Consider the following 25,094-nt stretch of genomic DNA (forward strand, 5'->3'; position numbering starts at 1 on the left):
GAACCTCGAAACGTGAAATTATGCACTTAGAGCCTGAAGTAAATGAAAATCTATAAAAGGGGAACTTTATCGTACTTCGACTGGTACTTTTTGAGTTTTACATAAAATTAAACATAGAAACATAAAAATAAATATGTAGAGCCCGGAGTAATCTATAAAAAGGGACTTTTTAGTACTTTTTCGTTCTTTGACTGGTACTTTTTGAATTTTTTATAATATTGAACCTATAGACATGAAATTAAACCTGTAGGGCGTGGAGTAAGTTAGAACATATAAAACGGGACTTTTTGGTACTTTTTCGTTCTTCAACTTGTACTATTTAAATTTTCTATTATAATGAGCCTAAAAATATAAAACTAAGCAATCAGGGACTTGAGTGAATGAAAATTTAAACTGGAGTATTTCCATAATTGACCCTGCCCCCTTCAATAATTGATTTTAACGTTTCCTACGTACTTTGTTGGAACGAAAATATGTAATGTAAATATGTATATGAAATCTTGTCGAAGAAAAAAAAATTTTTAGGAACCGAAACCTACATTTATGAAAAATAAAATTTTGAGGATCGGTCCGCCAATATAACCCTCTTACAGAAAATCAGTTTATAGCTAATACATCATTTCAAAAGTTGTCATTATGATAGATTTATGGTAGAATTAAAAAAAAATACTTTAAATTATAGAGAACTTTGTCCATAATTGACACAATTCCACATTTAAGTCTCTAATCCGAAAATCACGGTGACGTTCTTATTAATCTAATGATCAAAGTCCATATATATATGTATATACCACTTCCGAAATTTGCTTTTTTACGACAAATGATTTCCCGAATATAACACTTACTCCTTACTTATTTTAATCATAAAGAAATTACCGCTAAAATAGGAATAGTCTGCCTTTAGAGTTGCGAGTTTTCATACACTCTAATAATGTTTTCAAAGTGAAACTTTTGGAATATTTTTCAATCTCTTTGTGATCCCTTTAAATGATGTTGTTCTGGAAGAACCTTAACATCCATGTAAACATTTTGGGTAATAAATTGGGGGACTACCAATGAGGGGAGCGGAACCTCCCATATGAATTAAATACAAAAATTCGTTTATCTGGGAAACTAATAGAACTAAATTCTTCAAATTTTGCACGAAGAACTTTAATATTCATCTGAACATTTTGGAGAAAAAGGGGCGGACTTTCATCTGGGGGGCTTGGAGCTCCCATATGAATTAAATAGAAAAATTCGTATATCTGAGAAACTATTAGAGCTAGAATCTTCAAATTTTACTGAAGAACATTTAGAGAAATGGCAATAATTTGCGTGGAATCTCCCATATGTAACAAATTGTATATCTGGAAAACCATTGTAGTTAGGATCATCAAAATCTTTAACTGGATTTCTTATTTATATTGCTTTTAGGGTAGCACAGTACACTGGGTATAGCTAGTAAATAAACAAATAAAATATCATTGTTTTTACGTTTTATATGGAGGATAGGGTTAAATATCGGCAGATCCTCGTAAAACTTGGAGAGAGGATTTGTTTTTAATTTTTAAGAATTTTTTATTCATCCCTGCATAATTTCTCACACAACTTTTGAACTTGATCTGTTTTGTTGTTATAAACAATATATTTGCTTCCAAAATCCCACTTTCTGATCTCTCGGATTCCGTTTTTATTTAAAATCGTTGAAAATTTAAAAACTAAACGTAGTTGAAAACTTAGCCGGCTTACAGTCGATTTTAAGCCGTCGCCGACATATTTAGTGTCAGTCGCCGCCGCCGTTAATATTTGTCGGCGCAGGGCTCAGGTGGACTCAGCTGTTCAATTTATGAGTCTGTCGTAAAAGTGGGAGTAAACTTTTTCGGATTTTTCATCTACTTTTAATAAACAACAACCAGCAAATTTCTTATTTAAATAATCAATCAATAATAAAATTACATTGAAAAATGGGCGATTTAATGAAAGAGTTTGACAACACCAATTTTAGTGTGGAAAAATGTACATATGCATATTTTCTATTTACATGCATTAATAAACAAATATTTTAATAATTTTGCATCAAAAAAAAAATCATATTTTTCTAATTATAATACAGATACGAAGCTGCTTGTCAAAGAATGTGTTGGAGGTCCAGATTTGCAGAAAAGGAAAAAAGAGATCCAAGCCTACAGCGATCAAACATCAGCCACTTTGAAGAAATCCGTTTATGCAAATTACATGCAATTTATTGAAACTGCCAAGGAAATATCAAGTACGTTTAATATAAAATAATTTTAAACATATTAGTTGGTACGCTATTGAAATTTTTTTATAGGCTTAGAATCTGAAATGACCCAGTTATCATTGTTGTTAAATGAGCAGCATAATATATTAGTGTCTTTGACGGATGAAAAGTCTGGCGGAGCTAATAAGACAGCGGATGATGAAAAGAATAAAGCACAAGCACAACAGGAAGCAGATAATATGCATACGACGCGCGCTGTAAAGGAAATGGTGCAGGGTTTTGATGGTAACCTCGAAGGTAAAACATTTCTAAACGAAGGAGCTCTAACCGAGTTAGACGGCAATGACTATAGACCAATTCAAAGAGTGTTTTTCTTCTTATTCAACGATGTTCTCATAGTGTGCAAAGTTAAACACGATAAGTGGGTATCTATAAAGATTGAAGGAATAGCGCTGATCTTATTAAATAATTAATTCCAGGAGACTAGAATTTGTGGCCGAATACAATCCGAAAACTCTCGCCGTGATTAATATAAAGGACTTGGATGGAGTTAAAAATGCAATTAATATTATGACTCCGGATGGTTCAAAAATTTTTCAAAGCATTACGCCAGCTGGAAAAGCTGAGTGGATAGAGCAATTTGAGGTCGCTCTAAAATGGGACCAACAACAAAAAAAATTAAAGAAGGGTCCTGCACCTCAACCGCCGAAAAACAAGGCGGCGAACACTCCGCCAACCAGTGTAAAATCATTGGATCTAACGGCGACAGAGGCCAAACCAAAACCGAAATTACAAGGGAACAATGGTCCCGATTGGATATATACCGCGACGGATGAAATACAAACATTTATTGCCCAACGGCATTTCGAAGAAGCCGAGTCTTTGGTCAAACGTTGCCAGGAATTCTTATCTCAGGGTAAAGGTTCTGATAATGCCTCTGATATCGAATCAAAAGTCCAACACTTGGAGAAGCAATTAATGCAAGTCCTCTTGCAAGAATTGTCAAAATGTCATGCCAGAAACCTACAGGTGGCTTTAAGATCTTCTAGACGTTGCCTTCAGATTCTTGTTAATATGGGAAAAGCCAGGCAAGCTTGTGGGACTTTATTAAAAGTATGCTCTATAGCACTGCGTACTGCCCAACGAGAGGCAAGAAAAAATAACGCTGAAATATCCGAGCTATTTTTCTGTGACTTGGCACAAGTCGCTTGCGAATTTTTAGCCTCTTTTGACACGCAACCTGCTTGTGTTAGTGGTATGTATAAAAAACTTCTATAGTAATAACTTTTAAACTCTTATGAAATTGTAGCCCTTGTTGTGTGGTGTAACGCTGAACTGCAATACTTTGCCAGCCAGCTGAAGAAGCATTACCTCAATAAAGGAAGTCAGCTGGAAGCCATTGCTAAATGTGTAGAGGGCGTAAGGAAACCATGCGCAAAGTTAACGGAAATTGGTTTGGATCTTTCATACCATTTGGAAGGCCTGCTGCGCGCCGATCTTGTGGGATTAATTAATGACTCACGTATTCGATTGTTGGAAACTATAGGCCGAACAGAAGACGCTTGGCAACCATATAATCTACAAACAAAATCTAATTTAAAACGTTTGCTTTTAGAATTGGACGCTTTAGGTATCAACTTACGCCCTCACGCAACAGGCGACACTTGGATAAATTTAACTCAGTCTACAGTGAACTTTACGAGGCATTATTTGCAATTAACCCAGTATTCCGGTTACTTAGCTAAAAGTGAAGCTCTCTCTCAAAGTTGTCAGATTCTTCTTAGAGACTTGCTGCAATCCCAACAATCGCTTAAACCACTCTCTGGCTTAAGTGTAGATGTAAGATCACAGAATTTTATCACGTCACTGATATCGGTTAAAGTAATTTCATTTATATTTTCAGCCAAACTTTGTGATGAAAAATAAGCTGTTTCTAACTGAGGAATTATTGCCAATATCAATTGGAAAATTCCGACAAATCAGTGGAAGCAATGCAAATATTTTAGAAATTCTAAAAAATCAAATGCGCGATCAACAGACTCTTCCCATTCCAAAAAAACGTAGCGTTTATCAAACTGATGTATTTTAAAATCAAAAGAATAAACTTAATTACACTGTAAGAAAAAGTTATCTTACAGTGTTATTAATAGATGTGAAGTATTGCTAAAATATAATCATTAAAAATAAATTTAAAAAGATACAAACCTGATTAATATTTACTGTTGGGCGGCGTGGGTTGTATAACAATAATTATTTAGCATGTAATAACGTTTACATTCAATATAGATTACACGTAGCGTATGTTTTATTCCTTTCTGATCATTATAATTAAATCTTGTGTTTTCATTTATAATTATTTATTACCATTTTGTTTTTTATAATTAATTATAATTATTTTATAATTATATACATAGATAACCACATGAATTAAAACATTATTTTTTTAAATTTAATTTTGTTTTCTTGTTCATACCATTAATAATTTAATGTATTGTTTTATTTTTTGTATTTTACTCATTTACGATTCTTTTGTTCAATTAATACGAAAAATAAAGAAATTTTGCAAATCTTTCCATTCTTTTTTGAAAGGTTATAGTGCTGTTCGGAAATGTATCACTGCTCTGCATCTGATAATTAGTTTGCGATGCTTTTGCAAATTCTCTGATGCGCATTTTATAAATAAACAAAATACTTTCGTTAAAAAATATGCAAATGAGCACTACCTACTCATTTAGCACATTTTTATGATGCCTATTTCGGCTGAGCTGTGCATCGGATGCAGCTCAGCGATGCATTTCCAAACAGGCTCTATAATTTGAATGGTCATTTTATGGGAAAATCATAAAAATAAAACAGAGGCCGCTGTAATTACATTTATGTACATATGTAATTACGTGTTAGACATTGTTATAATTTTAAGACTTCAAAACAGAATTTGATAAACATTTATATAATACAGTTTTAGCGTAGTAAATAAACTATAGAATAAATCATTAAATGTTGGAGTGTGGTGGGGAAGAGCTAAAAGCAAAACTAGAAAAATAGACAAATCCTTGTATATAAATATTAAATATATCGCTTTTTTTTATAGATACTACTAATGAATTTTGTTTTACTCTCATTGTTTTGAAAAATTATTAGCTCTTAACTTTAATATTTATATTAGTATGTATATATATTATATATATTTATGTATCTATATTAGATTCCTAATTGTAAACTAACGGCTAAACAAACAAGTTTGCATTTAATAATTACTACCGATATAAAAAGAAACGAAGGCTAGAGAAATTATAACAAGTGGTGTACGTGGATAAAGATGAAGGAACAAAAGGATATTAAAGGATGGGATTGTGTTGAAAAGTGCAAATTGTATACGTGAAGATTAATTTGATTTGTTTTACGATTTACTACTACTACTACTATATACTCGCATATAGTATTTGTATAATGTAGTTAAAGTTTTTTTTATTGTTGTTTATGAAATATAATCATCGTTCCTTTATTTTTCGGTATCCTCTAAATTAATACGAAATGAAATTTTAAGTTCTTTCACTTTTACACAACTTAAAATATATTTTTATTTATAAATTATTATTTTTTCATTTGTATTTATGTATATTGTTAAGACTTAATTATTAGAGCATTATGCATAAATTGTGTGTATTCCTTTTTAACTTTCTTCTTTAATATAATTTTATATATATATATACTTTTTATAAATTTATTCGTTTTTTTAAGAATTAAAATTTAAAATATTTTGTTTTATGTATAATAAATTTTGTTTTAAACTTTATTTTAATGTTTTACAATTTAAAGTTACAAAATAAAAAAATATAAAGGAAAATAACAAATTAAACTCCAATGAGAAAATAATTAAGAAAACTTTGTTTTTCATTGTTGTTCTGGAAATAAACAAACATTTCGTTCTTCTTCATTCTTTGAGCATAAGAATATAGTAAGTGGAAAATTCTTAAATTGCTTTGTTTGTTAATGTTGAAAATTTTTCTTAATTATCTCAAAATGAGTTATTTTTTATTTCTTTTAAGAAAAGTGCAAATTTAAAATGATTCACTAATTTAAAACTTTCATGTCGTTTCTTTAATTTTTACAAGATTATGATGTTGTTGCTGCTTTGTTTATTTTCCAAGTTTTTGCTGGATGATTTAGGGATCAATGTTTGTTTCTTTTCCATTTTTAATACAGTTTTCTTCTTAATTTTCAAGGTTTTTCATTGTTTTTTTTTTAGGTTTATTAAAGACTTATTAAATACTTAAATCTAAGAAAGAACTTCTATATATAATCAAGATGTTGTTGTTTGTTATGTTGATGCTTATACTTTTTTGGGTGTATGTGTGTGGTGTATATAAGTGTGTTTTTATAAAAGGATGTATTTTATTAATTATTCATATCCCATGATTCAATTTGTTGATGTTTTTCATTTTTTATTAAAATTTTATTCTGTAGCTTTCGGGCGTATTTTAAACTTTCCGTTTCACATAAGAATTCCAAATTTAACAACAAAAAGTTGCCATTTGACAACAACAAAAAGAACAGAAGAAAAACAAGAAGGAAAAAGAAGCAAATACAAAACGAGCAATTTTAATTGAAAACCACCAATATTTTTTGTATGATTCTTATGAAAAATATATGTATGTGTATGTATATATATAGATGTACGAAAACCCATTAGTAGATAACTTCGTAAACTGTGGCTTTTTTGTCTCCGGAACCCGTCACAATGTACTTGTCGTCAGTTGATATGTCGCAGCTAAGTACCGATGAAGTTTCCTTGGACTGAAATGAATAAAATAGGTATGTTTAATTATTTGCTCGCACTTGATTATAGGGTGTATGGATCGTACCTGGAATATACTTGCGCCATAGGGTGTTCGCCAGGCATTGAGTAAGTTGTCTTTACCGGTGGATACAAACCATTTGCCACAGGTGGCAAAACGTAACGATAACACGCAACTTTCGTGCAAGTGCAGTTGGTATTTGTCAGGTTTAGAAGCGTGTAGAACTTCGACATGGGAATTTTCCATTCCAACAGCCAACCAATCGCCTATAGAGAGAGAGATAATTAATAATATGGAATAATAAAATTTAAATATTAAGCGGGTAAATTCGAACCTGTTGGACAATATCCTAATGAGAATATCTGCGAACTGAAATCATGTTGCTGCAACTGGCGTCCCTCGCGTAGATCCCATGACCGAACTGTATTGTCGAGACCGCCAGTCCATAGACGAGAACCGTCCGGACTAATGTCGATGCAAGAAGCACCATCTGTATGACCTTGAAATTGACGCACTAGAATTTCGTTGTGCAAGTCCCAGACAGCAATGTTGCCATCACTACAACATGAAAAGCACACCTTCGAGTCGGGACTTATAGCCAGGGCATAGCAAGCCGGTGCCGATGATGTCAACTCAGCTTTTATACGAGGTGTTGGACTGGCCAAATCCCATATCGATAGATTTGATGCTTCTCCTCCAACAATTAAAGTGCGTCCATCTGGCAAAAGTTTTACTGAGCGAATATAATTGTCACGTTGCAGACAGTCCAGTTGGCTAATAGGACTTTTGTTGGCCGGCTGCGAAATGTCCCACACCTTAACGCAACCTTTACCACCGGTGTATACATATTTTGTGGGATTGGATATAGTGACAGCGCAAACAACTTCGCCATGTGATAAAGTGTTGATTTGACGGGCATGTCTCGGTATGCCCACACCTACAAGGGCGTCAGGAGGAAAGGGAACAGGCTGGAGACTTCCTTCACCATTCATATGGAAGGAATATGCACTAAAAATGAGAATAAATATTAAACACGCTTTTTTCCAAACTCAGATTTGGGCAACTTACGGCTTTCCACCGGTTAACGCAGTCGGATGTGGAATGCCATTGGTTCGAACATGAGCGTGTGGATCATAAGGTAGTGGTGGTGGTCTACCATAAGCCGGGTCGGAGGGTGGTCTCTGGTAAGGATCAGCTGGGCGCTGATACGGTGAAGCTGGGTATCCAGCCGGTGGTGGACCACCTTGTGGCATCATCTGTTTGGGATTAACGCCCTGAGCTGGTGGCGCTGCATTTGGAGTGGGAGTGCGAGCTTTAGCTCCCGGAGTTCCAGGCTTTTCCATCTTAATCAATAGAAAAGAATACACGAATGAACCTCATCATACTTATTGACAAAACTTACAGAACTTACATCTTTTGTTTTAAGGCTGGGTGTTGACCGTGATGAACTAGAGCCTGAACGTGATGGTGGCCTATCTGTCGGTGGTTTGACACCACTGCTGCCTGGTTTATCTAATCGTTCACCATTTATACTCTCCCGATCGCGACCCTCCATAGACAAGTGCTCCCCATTGGGTCTTGGAGAATGCGATTCCTTAAACATAAATTACATATAATTACATATAAAATTACATATAAATAATAATTCTATAATTTTAATAGTTTTGCTTCATCAAATCAAATTAAAGATTTGCTTCATTTCAATAGAATAATTTAAGGATTTAATTGCTTATTGTTAGTAGAGATGTTTAACAATGAAACTCAACTCACCATTTCATTTGCAACATCTACGACTAAATCTTGATCGCTTTTCTCTCCTTCATCCTCCTGGAAAAATTTTGAAAAATAAAATAAAATGTGTTAACAAGCGAACGTACACTTTTATCACTTTTAATATTCTCAAAAAAAAAAAAAAAAAACTACAACTAGAAATTAAACTTATGGCGATATTTATAATCTATTTATTTAAATGTGGTTAAATAAAATTATTTAGTAGCATTAGCTAGTGATAAGAAGGAGAAGAAGTAATATATTTTTCAAGCGTTTGGAAAATGTAGGAGGGGTAAGGAAGGTAATGAATCTAAGATTAAATTAAGTATAATTTTATTAACTAATTATACTACTATAATGCTAAATACAACTGATTTGTAGCGAGCAACAACAGAGAGAGATAGACAGAAAAGATATAGAGAGAGAACAAGTAAGCCAAACAAAACCTTTACCTAATCTTTGATTTGATTAATTTTATTCGTATTTAATGGTGAGTTGAGCTTTAATATATTTGTTTAATTTCAAAATATTTTATAATTTTTTTTTTTGCAATATTTATCTACTGAAATTCTACACTCTTTTTTGTTAGAAACAAACAAAACAAAAATTATAAGAGTGGTTTATAATTTAAGTAATATGTACATACTTTGTTTCATAAATACTTACCAATTTTTCCTGTTTAGGACGTTTAGAGTCATTTTCGATATCAAGTGGTGATCGTGTTCTGTATTTCTCACGATCGGCAGGAGAAACCGAATTGCGCTGTGAAAGAATATGTACATTTAGAAATTTATAGGATTTGTTTTTACCCGCAAAATACTAACCAATCTTTCCTCGGCACTGGCTGGACCCTCGAGACCTGCTGGTTTCATATCAGGTCTGTGGTGTTCTGGCGGTGCTTTAAGTAAACCTTGAGGTCCGTGTGGTAAACCCATCGATGCTCCTAATGCGCCAAATGGGCCTCCAAGTGGCCCTAAAGCACCCATTGGTTGTGGAGGACCTCCTGGCACCTGCTGCACATGTATTTGTTGCTATCATTGAAACAAAATTATAAATTAATTTGCGTTCACATTTGAAATACACATTACTTTTAATTAGACATGAATTTAATTATTAGTATCTTACAAGTATGAAATTCGTTTTTTTTTTCAACTGAGGGCTACAAAACATGCTTCATACTAAAGCCATTCATACAGATTTATCAAATTTTAAAAAAAGAATACAAACTAATGTTTTTACGAATATTAGATAAATAATTTTTAAAATCCCTTGATTTTGTTATTTAAAAAATAGTAAAACGTCATAAAACATTCAAGGCCATTTTGATCGAAACGACTAAATGAGCGATATGTAGATATGTACCCGTCACCAAAACATACATTGAAATCGAATAAAAAGATTTTATTCGAAAATTAAATCTTCGATCTGAGCCCTATTCAGCTAAAAATTGTGAACTCAACTAAACGTTTTTCCCCAGGAAAGCTCTCCGATTAAATGTTAATTTGAACCATTGGCCAATCTTTAATTAATGAAAACTTCGAGGAAGCAATTGTCGTGCTTTCAATAGTCAGACATAAATAACTCTTCTCAGAATTAAACAAGGACCAATAAATAACACACATTCACTGACTCAAACAATTGTTTGTACAGCATGTATTTAAAAACATATTTTGTAATATTTCCTTATACTTATTATACACCTCATTTTAATGCACCGTTATATTTTAGAGCTATATCCGTTAACTGTTTTTCTTCTGTACGGACATTACAGTACAGTACAGTATTCACCCCTATTCTGCATTTCAATTCGAATCGAAATTTTCTCCGTTTGGCAACTTTGGTATTCTGCATTTTGATTCGAAGCTCCGTCACTAAAATAACAACTTACAAAAACGTAGTTACGATCGTAATGCAGAATACACACAATCGTAAAGAATTGAAATAAAATGGAAATGCTTCTTCTTTTTCTTAAGACTCCGTTTTTTGCTGGAATACCAATTTTCGATCGTAACATAACTGAATGCGGAAACGTAATCGAAATGCAGAATAGGGATAATTACCTATCATAAGAAACATTTTTTTTTGTAAATCGAATAAATATTTTAGAAAATATGTATTACAAAATATGTTTTTAAATACATGATGTTATGAACCTGTTATGAACTTTAAAATAATTTTCTGAAGGAAACTTATATTGTAGCTAGGTTCAAATATAGTCCGATATTCACTCTGCAATATAATATCTGATTACATATGTATAACTAACTAATGCCGAATTATATCGATTGATGCATAATAAATACACTAGTGGCCGAAACTAAAGCAACTAATGTTATATTTGTGTGGGATTGTTTATAAAAATTTCCACGCTGAGTATATTTTAAAATTGCTTTTTGTTTTAAATATTGTACATATATACATACATTAAAAAATAATAAAAAAAATTCCGAAATTTTTATGGTACAAGATTTAAATTGGAAAAACTAAAGCAACTTCTTTATAAACATTATTTAAATTGATTGATAACATAATAATTCATAGCATAACCATATTTTAATTGCAGGAGCACATCTGGGAGTCATGGAAGCCTTCAGGATCATTATTTGATCCCTTGAAATGCTGTTCCATGGGTATTTTAAGCAATCAAATATATTGATCTTTTAGTTTCATCTTCAGCGTGGAAAATTTCGTTCAAATTAGAGTTTCTAAAAAGTAGAACGGATTGCCTAGAGATTTAAGAAAGTTTTCTTATACCCTAGATAAATTCAAATTGAATGTATGTATATTATACCGACGCACAAAAAATATTCGCTGTTATGTCATATGATGTTTCAAAAAATATTTTGGTTCAGTGTTGTCCGTTCGTGAGCTGGACTGTTTTCAAAAAAATATCCTATGGGGGACACGATTTTTCATGTTCAATTTAATATTTTACCCAGCTTCAAAAAATCTTTGTTTAGTTTTATGATGGTTCCCAAAATATTTCTAGTCTATCGGTGGCCGTTCGTGAGCTGGACCGGTTACAAAAAAGTCCCTTTTAAGTTATTTTTTTATATTTTACAGTTTTTTCTTAAATAAAATATACAATATGTGGTATCATTTGAAAAATCACGTCTAGTGGTGTGCAAAATTGTGCATTAATTTTATTTATATTAATGAAAAATCTAACAAATTAAAATTTTTTTGGAATATGACAATTATGAGCAGACGGTTATTTATGATTAATACATCATTGGACGCGGCTTTCAAACCCCTTTCAAATATTGGATATAATGTTTCAAAACAAAACTAAAATTTAAAAAAATTAATTCAAAAATACCTTTTTTAAATTTGGTCCAGCTCACGAACGGTCATCGCTAGACTTAAAAAATTTTGGGAATCATCATAAACAAAGCAAGGTAAATTTTGAGAGGGGTAGCAAAAACACGTTTTTGCTTTCCATACAGAGAGTCGAATGTATATGCATATATGTATATTTTGTAGTTTTATATAGTTAATAGCTTTAATTAGCTATATAAGGCCCTAAGGGCTCGGTTATGTAAATGAAAAATTAATTGGCCAAAAAAGTTGACAAAAAGTTGGACCCAGCAAGGACATCGTCATTTGAGTTTTCGACTAAAAAGAGCTTCTCTAATATATTTCTCAATATCTAAAATTGACTTCATTCTAGGATATACGCTGCAAAACTGTGACTATTGCGCACATGCGTGTGAAGATTGTCACCCTATATTGAAAAAACATTGTGATGTCCTAGGTGAGTACCACGTAATCCATCCGTGTATCACATCAGAGTTATTCCAAATCTACTCTCATGCTAAAATTATGGGAGTACATGATCCGCAACGTGGTCCTATATAATACAGGCAATTTACCATGTTGTTTAAAAAATAATGTAATCCATACTTACGAATCATGTACTCCAATAATGTTTTTTGGGAAGTAGTTTTGAGATCACCTAAATGGATCATGTACTACAATAATATATGTGTGATAAAAATTATAGCTTCATTTAAGATTTCTATAAAAATATTTTTATTTATGTTCAAAGTTTAAAAATTTAACACTGTGCGGTACCAGCTTATTGACGACGACAGCTTGCATACTACAATCCTAAGATATTTTACGTTGAGATTTTTTCATAACTTTGTTTTTCACTTTTTTAAATAATAGTTGGGTTCTGTTAGTAAATTTGTAACTTACAATGAATGTCAAACACCATATCAAAGCACTCATTATTCATATTTAATTTTGAAATGTGAAAGGAATCATTTGATACCATTTATCGGTAAAACATAATAAAATAGCAGATTTACTTCAGTAACACAAATACTATTTAGTTCTATCTAGAATATTTCAAAAAAAAAGTTTAATTTATAACTATAGAATTCCATTTAAAGTTATGATGATTTTTTCATTCATATCACAAACTTGCTGAAAATGCACCTAATATTAGACTGATAAATGGGAAGCAAATTAATTATTAAAACATTGTGAAAAAGATTTGACAGCAGATAAAATGATAAAAAAAAACAAACAAAAAATGTGTTTTTGCATGTACAATTATTTATTTAGATGGCTGGATGGATGAATAATGGGATGACCCAAAAGCATTGTTGTTAGAATTTGGCAGACAACACTATAAATGCAATAACATAGAAATATATTTATAGGATATTTTAAATAAAAAGCTGGTGATGGTGATTCTTAAAAAGGTATAAACCAATTTTTTCTATAAAGTTAAGTACATGTATATACAATTAATCAATTAAATCGATTCAAAGCCGAAAGACTCATCCGTTAGAAAGTATATTTTGGTATTTAAAACCGTAACACAACCATTATGGTTGTATAATGATTTAAAACAAAAATGTAATTTTAGAAAATTAATTATTAATTAAGACAAAAATATATTAAATTTATTTATCGAAAATATTTATGGAAATATTTATTTGATCTTTAAAAGGATATAATATTTTAGTATTATTTTTATTTCGCCATTATTTTAGTTTTTATATAGACTATAGATCTTTTGTGTTATGTTTTGTCCCCAATAACATATGTATGTATGTATATGCGAATGTTTGCATATTTCATTGATTAATTGTATAATTAGTCCTAAGAAAACATAAATTTAGATTAAAAGGAAAAACTTACAATAAGTTGTTGCATTCCTTGCTGATGTTGCTGCTACAATTATGGTTAAAGGTGCAACCAGTGTCAAAATTTTTATGTTAATTGAAAAATAAATAGTTTTCTTTGAATATTTAAAATAAACAAAATTTTAACGGAATAAAGTCTGCTGTCAAACCAATTTACACAAACTAAACTCGTTTCTACAGATAATCACCATTTTAGAAATACATAAGAAATTATTGCAATAAATTGAAATTCACTGTCTATTTTTTTACTGTTGAATAATACTTCTTTTGATTTATGATGAAAATGAGCTATATTATAATATTTTTATTATAATTTAAATTTTTTTTATATATTTCTTTCCTCTAGTCTTTTTTTAATTTTCTTCAAATTGTAGTTTTAATGATATGATTACTATATAGAAACGACTTTGTTGTTAATTGTTTTTAATTTAATTTGCTCAATATAATATTCAATTATATATCTTGAAAGAGTTGAGTATGTATGTAGTATGTAATCTTATTTATTGAAACTTACCCCTATGATAAGATTTAAATCCTGCATTGTAACCTGTTTCGCACGTTCTACGGCCTGTAGTACTTGTTGTTGGTGATCAGCTTGTAAAAAGGGCAGCAATTGATTGATTAAAGTATTTAAACGTTTGGCAATTTCCGTCTATAAAAATAAAATAAAAAATATTAAAAAATTAAAAAAGAGTTGAATAATAAGAATTTTATATAAATACCTGTTTGTGCATTTCTACGTTTAAGCCATACGACATTTCATAATACTATAAATAAAAGGATACATTACAAATTATTTAGATTAATTTTCTCTTATTATTTCATGGCATATAATTTAAATAATATTCTTACCATGACATAATGACGTTGCATTTCAGTTTTTTCATTTGCCAATTTTTCGCACTCAAGTTTCAATCTGTAAGAAAACAAAATAGAAAAAAACGTATTTATGCATGTGATCTGTACTGCTTTATTATGGAGAAATATTGAATACAAAATAATGCACTATTTCCAGATTATACCTAAAACATTTTAAAACTTCAACATTTAGGGGATATTATTTCCGGTATTAGATTACTAATCTCTTTTCCGATCAATAAAAATTGCTGATTATATGCAAAAATTGAGTTAGTGGCATTCGCTGTAAACCCGTGGCAAAAATTTAGTCAAGGAAAACGCCTTATTTTGCGGCAAAATACAATTGATATGTGGATATATTATTATTCTATGCTCTTGTGGTTTGTGTTTTATTTTTTGTGATATAAATGTGCATGCAGACTTATCCTACATTTTAGCCACAATCACACCAGGGCTCATAAAGAGTCATTTCATATCGTTTATATAAACTTGCTAAACTGTTTTTACTAAGAACTTATTTAAAGTGTAATTTTGACACACAAATTCAGACTTTCAATTGTTTCCATTTTAACCACAAACAAGCAACCAGGCATTAAAAGCATTTAAGAACACAACAACAACTCATCTTTGTATTTATTTATTTATTTTTTTTTTTTTTTTTTTTTTGAGGCTGCAGAATTTTTATAAAGAGCAGAGAACAATAACAAACTGGTTTTGGATGCTGCTACTTTAGCTTCTACATACTTTTAAGAAAAAAAGAACCATCAGAAAAGAAAACATCGAACAACACAATGAGAGTAAGTCATACAAAAGGCTTTATAAAAACAATTATAGGTTCATTTGGTGCTTTTTTCTACAAGATTTTTTTTTTTTGCTTTTTTCAAACCAAGAACATTTTTAAAATCTTCACGGATTTAAGCAACAAACTGAAATGAGTGTTTTGCACGTGAATGTGTAGGTATTTGTTTCCATTATTTGTGTAGGAAGAAGACAGACCTAAGTGTGTTATACCTACCCTGCCAGCAATTTTGTAGTCGACTACGAGAAAAATTCACTTCTAGTTTACTTTTACAGACTGACTATAAGCTAACTACAATGTAATGCAGAGCTGTCCCGAAATTTTGTATTTGGCAACGTAAAGAACCGACTTTTAAATACTAACTACAAGCTAACTATAATGTAATGCAGAAGTGCCTCAAAATTATCTGGAGAGAATTAATTGTATTTCAACATGTTTTCTCTTGTTTCTCTATTATTATGATTTTATTTGTTAACTTTAGTAGACTGACTATAAACGAACAACAATGTAATGCAGAAATGTTCCAAAATTTGGTATTTATTAACGTAAACAACCGACTTTTAAAGACTAGCTACAAGCTAACTATCATATAATGCGGGAGTACCCCAAAATTATCTGGAGAGCATTTTGTTTCGACATGTTTTCTCATGTTTCTTTATTATTTGGAATTTGTTTTACATTTTTGTCATTTTCTTCTATACGTTGTGAAATTTGAGTCAGTAAATTGGAAAAATTAATCATAAAAGGTTAAATATTTTAAAACTCGGTCCCTAAATTCTAAATTCTGCTGATTAATACTGTAAATATAATACATTAACAGTTAACATTACACAAAACATTTTCAAATTTATTTTAGATTTGGATCAATGGGAATCATGGAAATAATGAACAAATCATTCATAATTTTATGGGTACCGGTGTTATTATTAGTTCCCCTGCAGAAAACTGATGTCTATTAATTTTAACGAACTAATATCAGAACTTGTATTAAACCGAAATGTAATTTAGATAACTAGTAGTTAAATTTTAAATATATTTAATTAAAATATAATTAATTAATACAGTAGGGAATTCAAAAGAAAACTATTGCTTGACTTTTCTGCAACTAACTTTAAGTTAGTTAATAAAGAGTTACCTTTAAGCTAATTTTTTAGTAACTAACTTTAAGCTAGTTGAAAAGTCATGCAGAGTCGGACAATTGACTACTGCGTATGACATCACCATGTTAAAATAGTCAGTTGGCTCCATTAAAAATAATCCAAGAATCAACCATAACTAGTTGATGAAAAAGTCGGCTTTTAATGCATTTAAAGTTAGTTGAGTTGCTGGCAGGGTATTGTGTTTTGTATATGAATCTGTTTTGTTTTTTTATGTTTTTATGATTGTTTTCGCTCATCTTCTCGACAATACGCTCGTGATTCTCTGCATTAATGTAACTGTGTATGCCAAATAATTGTCCCTCTACTGAAAAGATCCTTAGCTTGGCAAACAAGGCGCTTATAATAACAATAATACACACAAACACACATTTGACACAGTTTTCTTTGAATTAAACTCTTTTACGTTAACAAAAATAAAAACAACAACAAATACAAATAAACAACAAAGGCCAATACAAATACTTGTTTAATATGTTCTGTAGTTTCTTCTTCTCCCAGCAAACTTATTTTTATTAACGCATTTTTATATCATTAATTCTAAAGAGAGTCCTTGAACTATAGATCACACTAAGGGCATATTTGATGAAAATGTGAGACCACTATAAAAATTTCGTATTTGTCGCCTTTTACATCTAATATTTAACAAAGCTTTAGCCTTTTCCTAAAACAGCTATAATAATTAGTAAAAGATTTTCATACACATTGATTATTTTCTGTGTAAGTATCAGATTCACGTTTAAAAATTAAAAAAAAATAATAAGAGTATTCATGAAACATGTGTGCAAACTTGCAGAAATGGCTATCTGTATAATTTAGAAGAGAAAATTTAGTTTAAAATTATCAGTTCAAATAGGCGATCAATTGTATGTATCAGAGTCGTGGAAGTAAAATCCCATTCAATTTATGACAACTTCAACGTAAAATCGAAAATGCACAGATTGCACAGTTTGCGAGGCTTTTGAACGTTTATAAACTGAAAATAATCTATGCTCAACTTTACGACAAAAAATTTCGTAACTTCTATTTTCGTATTATATACAAAAATTTCGTGTATAATACGAAATATTATTTAATAAAACCCTTTTCTATTTTTACGAAAGTACGAAAGCCTTTCGTAATACTTTTTTCTTAAATTTTAGCGAAATTAAACACAATGATATAATAATATAATTAAATAAAAGTACAATATTTTTATAAAATTTAAGAAAAAGTATAATATTATTCACGAATTATTTTCATAAAAAAATTAAAAATTCGTGTGGAGAATAATTTTGAACTAAAATTAGAAAAATTATGTTAAAATAAACAAAAATGTTTGCATAAATTAATATTTCGTAAATTTTACAATATTTATTCAAAATTCTCTTTTTTAAATTTATGTAAATTAATTATTTTGCATTGTACTAAAATATTTCGTACAATTTCGTATATATTACGAAAGAATTTCGTGGTGCGAAACAACGAACGATTCGCATGGATTTTTTTCAGTGTACGAAAACCCTTTACATCTAAAATAATAGGTTCAACAAATAAGCACATCAATACTTATTTGTATGATGCAAAAGAACCTCATTTGTTTGCTATGCCACAAACATTCAAGTTTGCTACAAAATATACACAGAAAAAATTAATTTTAAAAAATTTTCAATTAAACGATTAATCAAAAATTTTAAAAGGGTTCAATTCATTTTGTATTTGATTCACAAAAATGTATAATCAAATACATATTTAACAACAACAAAAATAGAAAAAAATAAAAATTTTGTGTTCGAAATCAATTATAAGTAGTAATTGAATATACAATTTTTGTTATAGGTTGAACTTCAAAAAATAAAATAATTGAAAACGAGGTTTTGGTAATTGAAATCGTTTTTCAGTTTTTTCTGTGTAGGATACATTCAAATCGATTTCGTTTATGAATTCGATAAATTTCAAGAAGCTGTTTGTTAGTTTGTTAGTGAGTTCCAAAATTCGAAGTTTTATTAAAAAAAAAAACTAGTGATTACGCCATTACTTCCAGAATTCGTTCTCTTTCAAGGAACCAGTTCTTTGGCACTAGTTATATAGTGGTACCAATAAAAAATTAAAAATAAAATAAATTTATTTTAATCGTTCAGCAGCAAGTTTCTTATAACCAGCGAAATCAAAATATGCAAATGCATGGACTAATGGATAAAAATTTTAGAATTTTGGCATCGATGGCATATTTAGAGTTTTTAGAGCATATTTATTTTACGTTTTCCGCATATCTTTATATTTTCCTATTTTAATTTTCGTATATTTTAAAAATTTTTATATTTAGATTTTTTTTCCAAAAATTGTTAATGTTAACAATTTATATTTACTTATATTACTACTTATTGATCTCAGGTTTTTATTATTACTATATAATACTATTTGTTATTTTGGCCTTAATATTACAAAATAAATGAATATAAAATAAAAATATTTTTTTTTTCAAATGATATTATTTTCTATATTTAATGCCTGTTACACAATTTCGAAGCAACAAATAATGATTTTTGTTTACCCGATTTAGGGAATCATACATTAATACGGTTGAAAGAAAGCATCAAACTTTGTCATTTTGAAATTGACTTTTTAGGGAACAAATGTTGCAATTAAACTTTGAGGAGCTGCTAACTATCTTGCTGCTACCTTTTTGTGTCTAAATTCCCATAATAGAATGATAGCAGCTCTTTAGTTAAGAGTTAGTTTTTTATTATGAATAAGGCAATAACAAATTAACTGTTAAAATAGCGTTTAGCCCCGTATTTAGTATCTCGGACGGTAATTTTATTTTAAAAATAAAATATATTTATTCTTATAACAGAAACAAGTGGCGTTTGAGTGACCTCAATATATCAGGAATTTATGTATGTATAATTGAATCAATTGTAATTAATCAAATTTTCAAACAATTGTTCTCAATCTGAGAAAATAAATGTTTTAAAGAAGGCGTATATGTTCTCTAAAGCTTCCGTAAAACTAGTTACGAGGGTGACAAATTCGAAAAAAAAAAAAAATCATTGATGAAAGAACTCGATCCAGAAATGTTCCATATAATGAGTGTCGACTCCATAAAACTTGCACAGAATCACTTCCGAAGGTGTTAATTTCTAACACAAATCGTTGGTCTCAACGCCAAAGTAGAACGAGTACAGGTTATAGTCATACGTTCTAGAGCTAGTTCTGGAACTAATAAATTATTTCTTAGGATGTTAATGAAATTTGAAAGTTCGAAATTTTTTAATACTTGTTATAAATTATCTTTCTTAATAAACTTATAAAGTTATTCATTGTAATCATTCAAAAGTGTATTAACATAGGTCTATCAAATATCTAATCGACGAATAGTAGATAAAAACTGTAACAACAAATTTTTTATTCATTCAAATTATAGAAAGTCTTTAAGGTCAAAATTAGATTACATGCTTCCTAAATTTGACCTTAAAAATATTACAAAAACTAAGAAAAAAAATTACTAATTACATCCCAGCAAAAAATAATTGATGTCATACTTTACAAACGACTTCTTCTACTTCAAATTTTGAAAGAATGTGGTTTATTTTTTACACTCATATATCGGATTCTTACTGTTTCTAAAATCGAACGCCTTTCAATATCCGGATTTTTTTAGTAAAGATCAAATTTAAAATAAAAACTTAATTTTCAAATTCTTAAAAAATACAAGTCTCTCTTCAGGGGAGGAAAACTATTGGTATAACATATTTTTAAAATTTTTAACTTTATTTTCAAGCTGTTTTAAGGTATGTAGCTTATAAAAATACATTTACGAACCATGAAAGGAGGAATTAAAAAATTGTTAAAATAAATATCACAAATATTACAAAATACAGCACATATTCCATAAAACGAAAAATTTTATTGAAAACCGAAATACAAAAATTAAATGCATAATTATGTAAAAAGTAGTTGGACAGGGTATTCATTCTAGTTATTGAATGAATGCCCTATCAGAGAGCCCATGCTATATTTGAAGCAATAAATTTAAATACTAAAAGCTGAGAATGATGATAGACCAATATATCGACACCTAAAACGCAAACGGCCCTATCTAACATTTTTAAAATTTTACAGGAGAAGCAAAAAACTATTGAAATTGAAAAGTTTGTTTCTATCAACGCGATTTATTTGTAGTAAATAAAAATATTGTTTAATAGTGAAACCTATCAGTTGTTATGATAGTTGACAATGGCGTCGAAGAGTCCAATTTTTTGTGTGGACATTTGTTTTGATGCAATACATTATAATCAACAATGAAATCGATTTTGAATTTTTGGTTAGTTAGGGCCGTTTGCGTTTCAGGTGACGATATCTAGTTCTGAGATTTAGGAAATCGCTGACATCGAATTTAAATAATTATTTTCATTGTTTTGTTTATACATAATTTATAAAAACTCATGAAATACCTCTGTTTTAATCTATTATTTATTATGTTTTATCTATTATTTTATAGCTCTCTAATTAATGTTGACTGATATTTACAAATATGGAATATTATTGAAATATGTACTTCTTACTAACATTTCTACGATTTAATCCTTTTAAATTATAGTTTAGGTTACGAAATATGTAAGTGCAATTGTTGACAAAAAGAAACGAAAAACAAATATTTACACCTTCGACTAAGCAAACAAGCCATTCCGCCAACCAACCAACCGACAATGTGTGTTTGTTTTTGTTTGTACACAACAAATACTAAAAACAAATAAAAATACAAACAAAAGTATTTAATATTTACTTACGTGTGATACTGAGCCTGCAAAAAGTTAAACTCCTCCTTAATACGTTCCAATGTGTCAACTATGGTGAACTTTAGAGGACCCTGTGGTGGTGGACCCTGTATCCACAAAAATTCAGACCCGAATCGAACAAATGAGGAGTCAGCAGCAGGTCGAATATAAGAGAGAAAGAGAGAGAAAAAGTGGAAGAAAAAAATAAGGATAATGGCATGTTAGAAATAAACATTTGAAGTGCTGTGCAAAAATTGTTGTAGTTTTTGATTTTTACATGAATGGGTGGCAAATTGGAAGGAGTGGGAGTGTGACTAGTAGAAGATGGATGTGTGTTGAGGTTGAGTGTGTGTGAGTGTGTTTTTACCGTTTGCATATCACTTACCCCCGCCGAAGGGTGCCGCACCGGTGCAGGATACATTTTTTTGTTTGTGAAGTACTAAATTGTAAAACAATGGCGAGGGCCTCTTTGAAATAAACTATTGTCGAAGGAGAAACGTTGTGCAGAGGCAGATGATGCCGACTTTGGATGAGGGAGTATATGGGGCCAATAGAGATGTTACGTTCGACGATCTGTAATCAAACAATATTTCATTTATAGGAAATTTATTTTCATTATATTTGAGGCACACACCTCCACCTCCCGAGTCAAGAAACAATATCCGTAAAGCAATACTTCTCCTGTTCCTTCGTTTTATTCTTCAAAAGACGTTAACGACGACAACGTAGGTCGGTTATCGTTTTACTGCAGTAGACGTCGTAAGTTGAGATGTCGATGTCGTTACTCTTCTTCACCTCTTTCTAACCAGGGGGGACTCCGCTGTCTTTCTTGTCTTTTCTTCTTTTATGTAGTTTAATATGTAGTGATGGTGCTTCGATTCTGCTACTGCTGTTCTGCTGCCTGCCCACTTTTTATTGTCAGTTAATTTCCTCGCGTGTTTTTGGTACACTAATTTCACAGATTTTCAAAAAATTTCACTCAATTTATATTATTTATTACTTCGGCGTTTGATTTTGCATATTTTTCACAAAAATTAAGTAGTTTTTTCACGTTTTATTGAATTTTTATTATTTTGCACAATTTTTCGCGTGTGCGCAATCACCAGCCAAGCTTCTTCTATTTTCTGCCAGCCTTTTTTGTCGTCGTCTTCTTCTTCGTTCTTCTTGATATTTTTTCTACTTCGTTGTTCAACTTCACAATGGCGGATATTATAGCTAATTTTTTCACATGCGTATTTTTGCAAAATTTTTAAAACTTATTTACGAATACTTCATTTAATTTTTTTAAAACATTCATAGTAACTTTTCATAATTACATGGAGAACTCTCCACTTTTCCATGATTAAATATTTAAACACGTTTAAAAACTATAAGCAAAAATTTTTTCTCCAAAAAAACGACTGAAATTTTTCCTGGCCAACGCCGAATATGACGCTGAAAATGAAAAATGATGATGACAAAAGAAATTAAAAGATAAACCCAAAGAGAATGAGAAAAAAATAATAAAAGATCAGAGATGCCAAGTTTCGAAAAATATGTAAGAATTTGCTAGAGTCGTATTTACTCACACAGGGTTGTAATAAAAAGCATCATACTCATTTTATGCTTTTTATTAAAACCCTGCCTGCACTTGGTTGTGTGTTTTTGAACTGCTCTGTTATAGAAATAAATATCAATTACACATGTAACAGGATATCAATTACACATGTAAAATGTGTGGCATATTGTCAAACTCTATCGGAAATCTTGACAAATTCTACGCAGCTTTCACTTCGATAAATGAATTTGTCAAACACTACACACAATTCGTTTTTTTTATGATTTGATTCTACTTTTGAAAAATCGAACATTAACTTTCGTTGATTCGACTATTTTGTTCTACTTTACTGCAAGAAATAAGTAAAATAACTGTTTTTGAACATAAGCATTTCAGAAAGATATAAAACACAAAAAAAATGTTCATATGTTATTTCTCAAATTATATAGAGCATCATTCAAATGGGTAGTGTTTTTCCGATTTATATCAACTTTGCGGTTAAATTGTTTCCAAGTGCTTTAAAGGGTTAAAAGGTTAAAATTTAAAATTTGTTTAAATCATGGTTCCAATTTTTTAGTTCTTAACCGTTATGTCAATACCCACATTCCTGGGCATGTTTTTCTTTTTTGAAGTGATATATCTCGAGATCTATATATCGTATCTACTTGAAATTTGGACTATGCTTTCAAAGTAATGTTTTCTATACATTTTCCATTTTAAACCGATTTATGACCGATTTTCCATTTTTACCTCGTGTATCAATACCCAACAGACCCCGGTATGTATAAAAATTATATGTCAGTTATCGGACAAAAATTAAGTTTCATTATAAATTTTATGTTTTATTATTAGAATTATAAATATTCTTGTATCTTATGAAAAAAATTTACCTAAACAACAAAGTAAGTTTCAAATACAGAGTCATGTGTCTTTATTCATAAATTTGAATGTGAAATAGTTGTGGACCCTGTAACATTAACAAATTTGGGCCGATTTTGATGAAATAATTATTTTTTATTGTATATGGCTTATTAACGTAAAATTATGCTGACTATAATAATTTTATTCTCATATAAACAAAAATATTTAAATTTAAAAATTTTAATTTTTGACCATGACTTAGCAATCTTTTTTTGCAAAAAAGTTCCCTACGTACGAAAGCAAAAACAATTTCTTTAATGCTAATCGATTATATACATCTTAATAAATAATATATATAAAGTTTTGTTCAATTATCTTTCCCGGTCACTGAGTAATAGCTTCTTGAAATCAAAATTTTGCAATGTAAAATTCTGTATAATGTACATTATACGTTATGAAGGCGTTTTTTTTTTAGGTTTTTTGCATATGATATTTTTGTTAATAGGAAATCGCTGTTTCATCTTTTTATACATTTCTAGTGTATAATTCAGATAATTATTAAAACTAATTTAATAAAACGACTGTATATAAATTAAATAGTTTTTGATCATAAACAATTAAATTTTAGTATTTTTTTAAGTTTTCTTATTGCTTTCCTATTAACAAAAATATCATATGCAAAAAACCTAAAGAAAAACGCCTTCATAACGTCATAGCTGAGAACATGGTTACATTATATACTAAAAATTTCATTTTCAAATTTGCACTTTAAAATTTCAGATCCGCGACACCTGTTAATTTAATCATATTAGCCATTTTTCTTTTTTGCATGACATAGTTTTACAGCCCAAGAAACAATTCTATTGGGGCGGACTATCGTACATTGGAGCACTTAGCGGGACAACAACTGTTTTTTAAGGGCATGACTTAAACTCCATTATAAATTTTGAAGATTTTACAAATCAGTTGGCAAAAACACAATAGAAAAATGTATTTTTGCAATCCAAACAAGTAAGAAAACTATAAATAAATTTATGTTGATATAAAACGGATTGATGCCGATTTTCGAAGGTATATTTATATACATATATAAGTCAATTATGGACATTAAAATCTTTTCCGGATGGTGATTTTGGATGGGGACTATGGTCGATTATAGACCCACCATTA

The 25,094-nt window shown here is 30.0% G+C and overlaps 2 protein-coding genes across 8 annotated transcripts; one reads left to right on the forward strand and one right to left on the reverse strand.

The window, feature by feature from the left end:
• The first annotated feature begins 1,781 nt into the window (after positions 1-1,781).
• On the forward strand, positions 1,782-4,799 carry LOC119601547 (exocyst complex component 8). The gene is made up of 6 exons (XM_037952544.1): positions 1,782-1,998; positions 2,096-2,251; positions 2,315-2,645; positions 2,704-3,479; positions 3,534-4,063; positions 4,128-4,799. Exons 1-6 carry the CDS (start codon positions 1,947-1,949, stop codon positions 4,311-4,313), a joined length of 2,031 nt encoding a protein of 676 aa, XP_037808472.1. The 5' UTR covers positions 1,782-1,946; the 3' UTR covers positions 4,314-4,799.
• An 887-nt stretch (positions 4,800-5,686) lies between these two features.
• Positions 5,687-23,007, reverse strand: LOC119601545 (protein groucho). 7 transcript variants are annotated; one of them, XM_037952537.1, is made up of 15 exons: positions 22,161-22,978; positions 21,804-22,099; positions 21,539-21,633; positions 14,805-14,868; positions 14,675-14,719; positions 14,467-14,604; positions 13,948-13,980; positions 9,618-9,824; positions 9,460-9,555; positions 8,794-8,850; positions 8,435-8,617; positions 8,092-8,366; positions 7,358-8,031; positions 7,090-7,289; positions 5,687-7,021 (listed from the first exon to the last, which is right to left on the reverse strand). In XM_037952537.1, the coding sequence occupies exons 2-15, from the start codon at positions 21,945-21,947 to the stop codon at positions 6,914-6,916; spliced, it is 2,319 nt and encodes a 772-aa protein (XP_037808465.1). In that variant the 5' UTR covers positions 21,948-22,099; positions 22,161-22,978; the 3' UTR covers positions 5,687-6,913. The 7 variants fall into 7 exon arrangements, with proteins under 7 accessions (XP_037808465.1, XP_037808468.1, XP_037808469.1 ...); XM_037952540.1 differs by having other exon boundaries at positions 21,912-22,099; positions 22,161-22,977; XM_037952541.1 differs by lacking the exon at positions 13,948-13,980 and having other exon boundaries at positions 21,912-22,099; positions 22,161-23,007.
• Between the last annotated feature and the right edge of the window lie 2,087 nt (positions 23,008-25,094).

This window comes from Lucilia sericata, unplaced genomic scaffold (assembly GCF_015586225.1).
Source record: "Lucilia sericata isolate MDLA Ls3-8-SP2 unplaced genomic scaffold, ASM1558622v1 Contig000172F_arrow, whole genome shotgun sequence".
In the NCBI taxonomy this organism is placed as follows: domain Eukaryota; kingdom Metazoa; phylum Arthropoda; class Insecta; order Diptera; family Calliphoridae; genus Lucilia; species Lucilia sericata.

What these genes read in the sequence shown, in the direction of transcription:
- LOC119601547 (XM_037952544.1), top strand. Translation starts at nt 1,947, where the DNA reads ATGGGCGATTTAATGAAAGAGTTTGACAACACCAATTTTAGTGTGGAA. An exon ending in CAATTTTAGTGTGGAAAAAT is followed by an intron (nt 1,999 to 2,095) that starts GTACATATGCAT and finishes ATTATAATACAG; the next exon opens with ATACGAAGCTGCTTGTCAAA. An exon ending in TGCAAAGTTAAACACGATAA is followed by an intron (nt 2,646 to 2,703) that starts GTGGGTATCTAT and finishes AATTAATTCCAG; the next exon opens with GAGACTAGAATTTGTGGCCG.
- LOC119601545 (XM_037952537.1), bottom strand. Translation starts at nt 21,947, where the DNA reads ATGTATCCTGCACCGGTGCGGCACCCTTCGGCGGGGGTAAGTGATATG. An exon ending in TAGATGTTGCAAATGAAATG is followed by an intron (nt 8,618 to 8,793) that starts GTGAGTTGAGTT and finishes TTTATGTTTAAG; the next exon opens with GAATCGCATTCTCCAAGACC. An exon ending in ATGGCGCAAGTATATTCCAG is followed by an intron (nt 7,022 to 7,089) that starts GTACGATCCATA and finishes TATTCATTTCAG; the next exon opens with TCCAAGGAAACTTCATCGGT.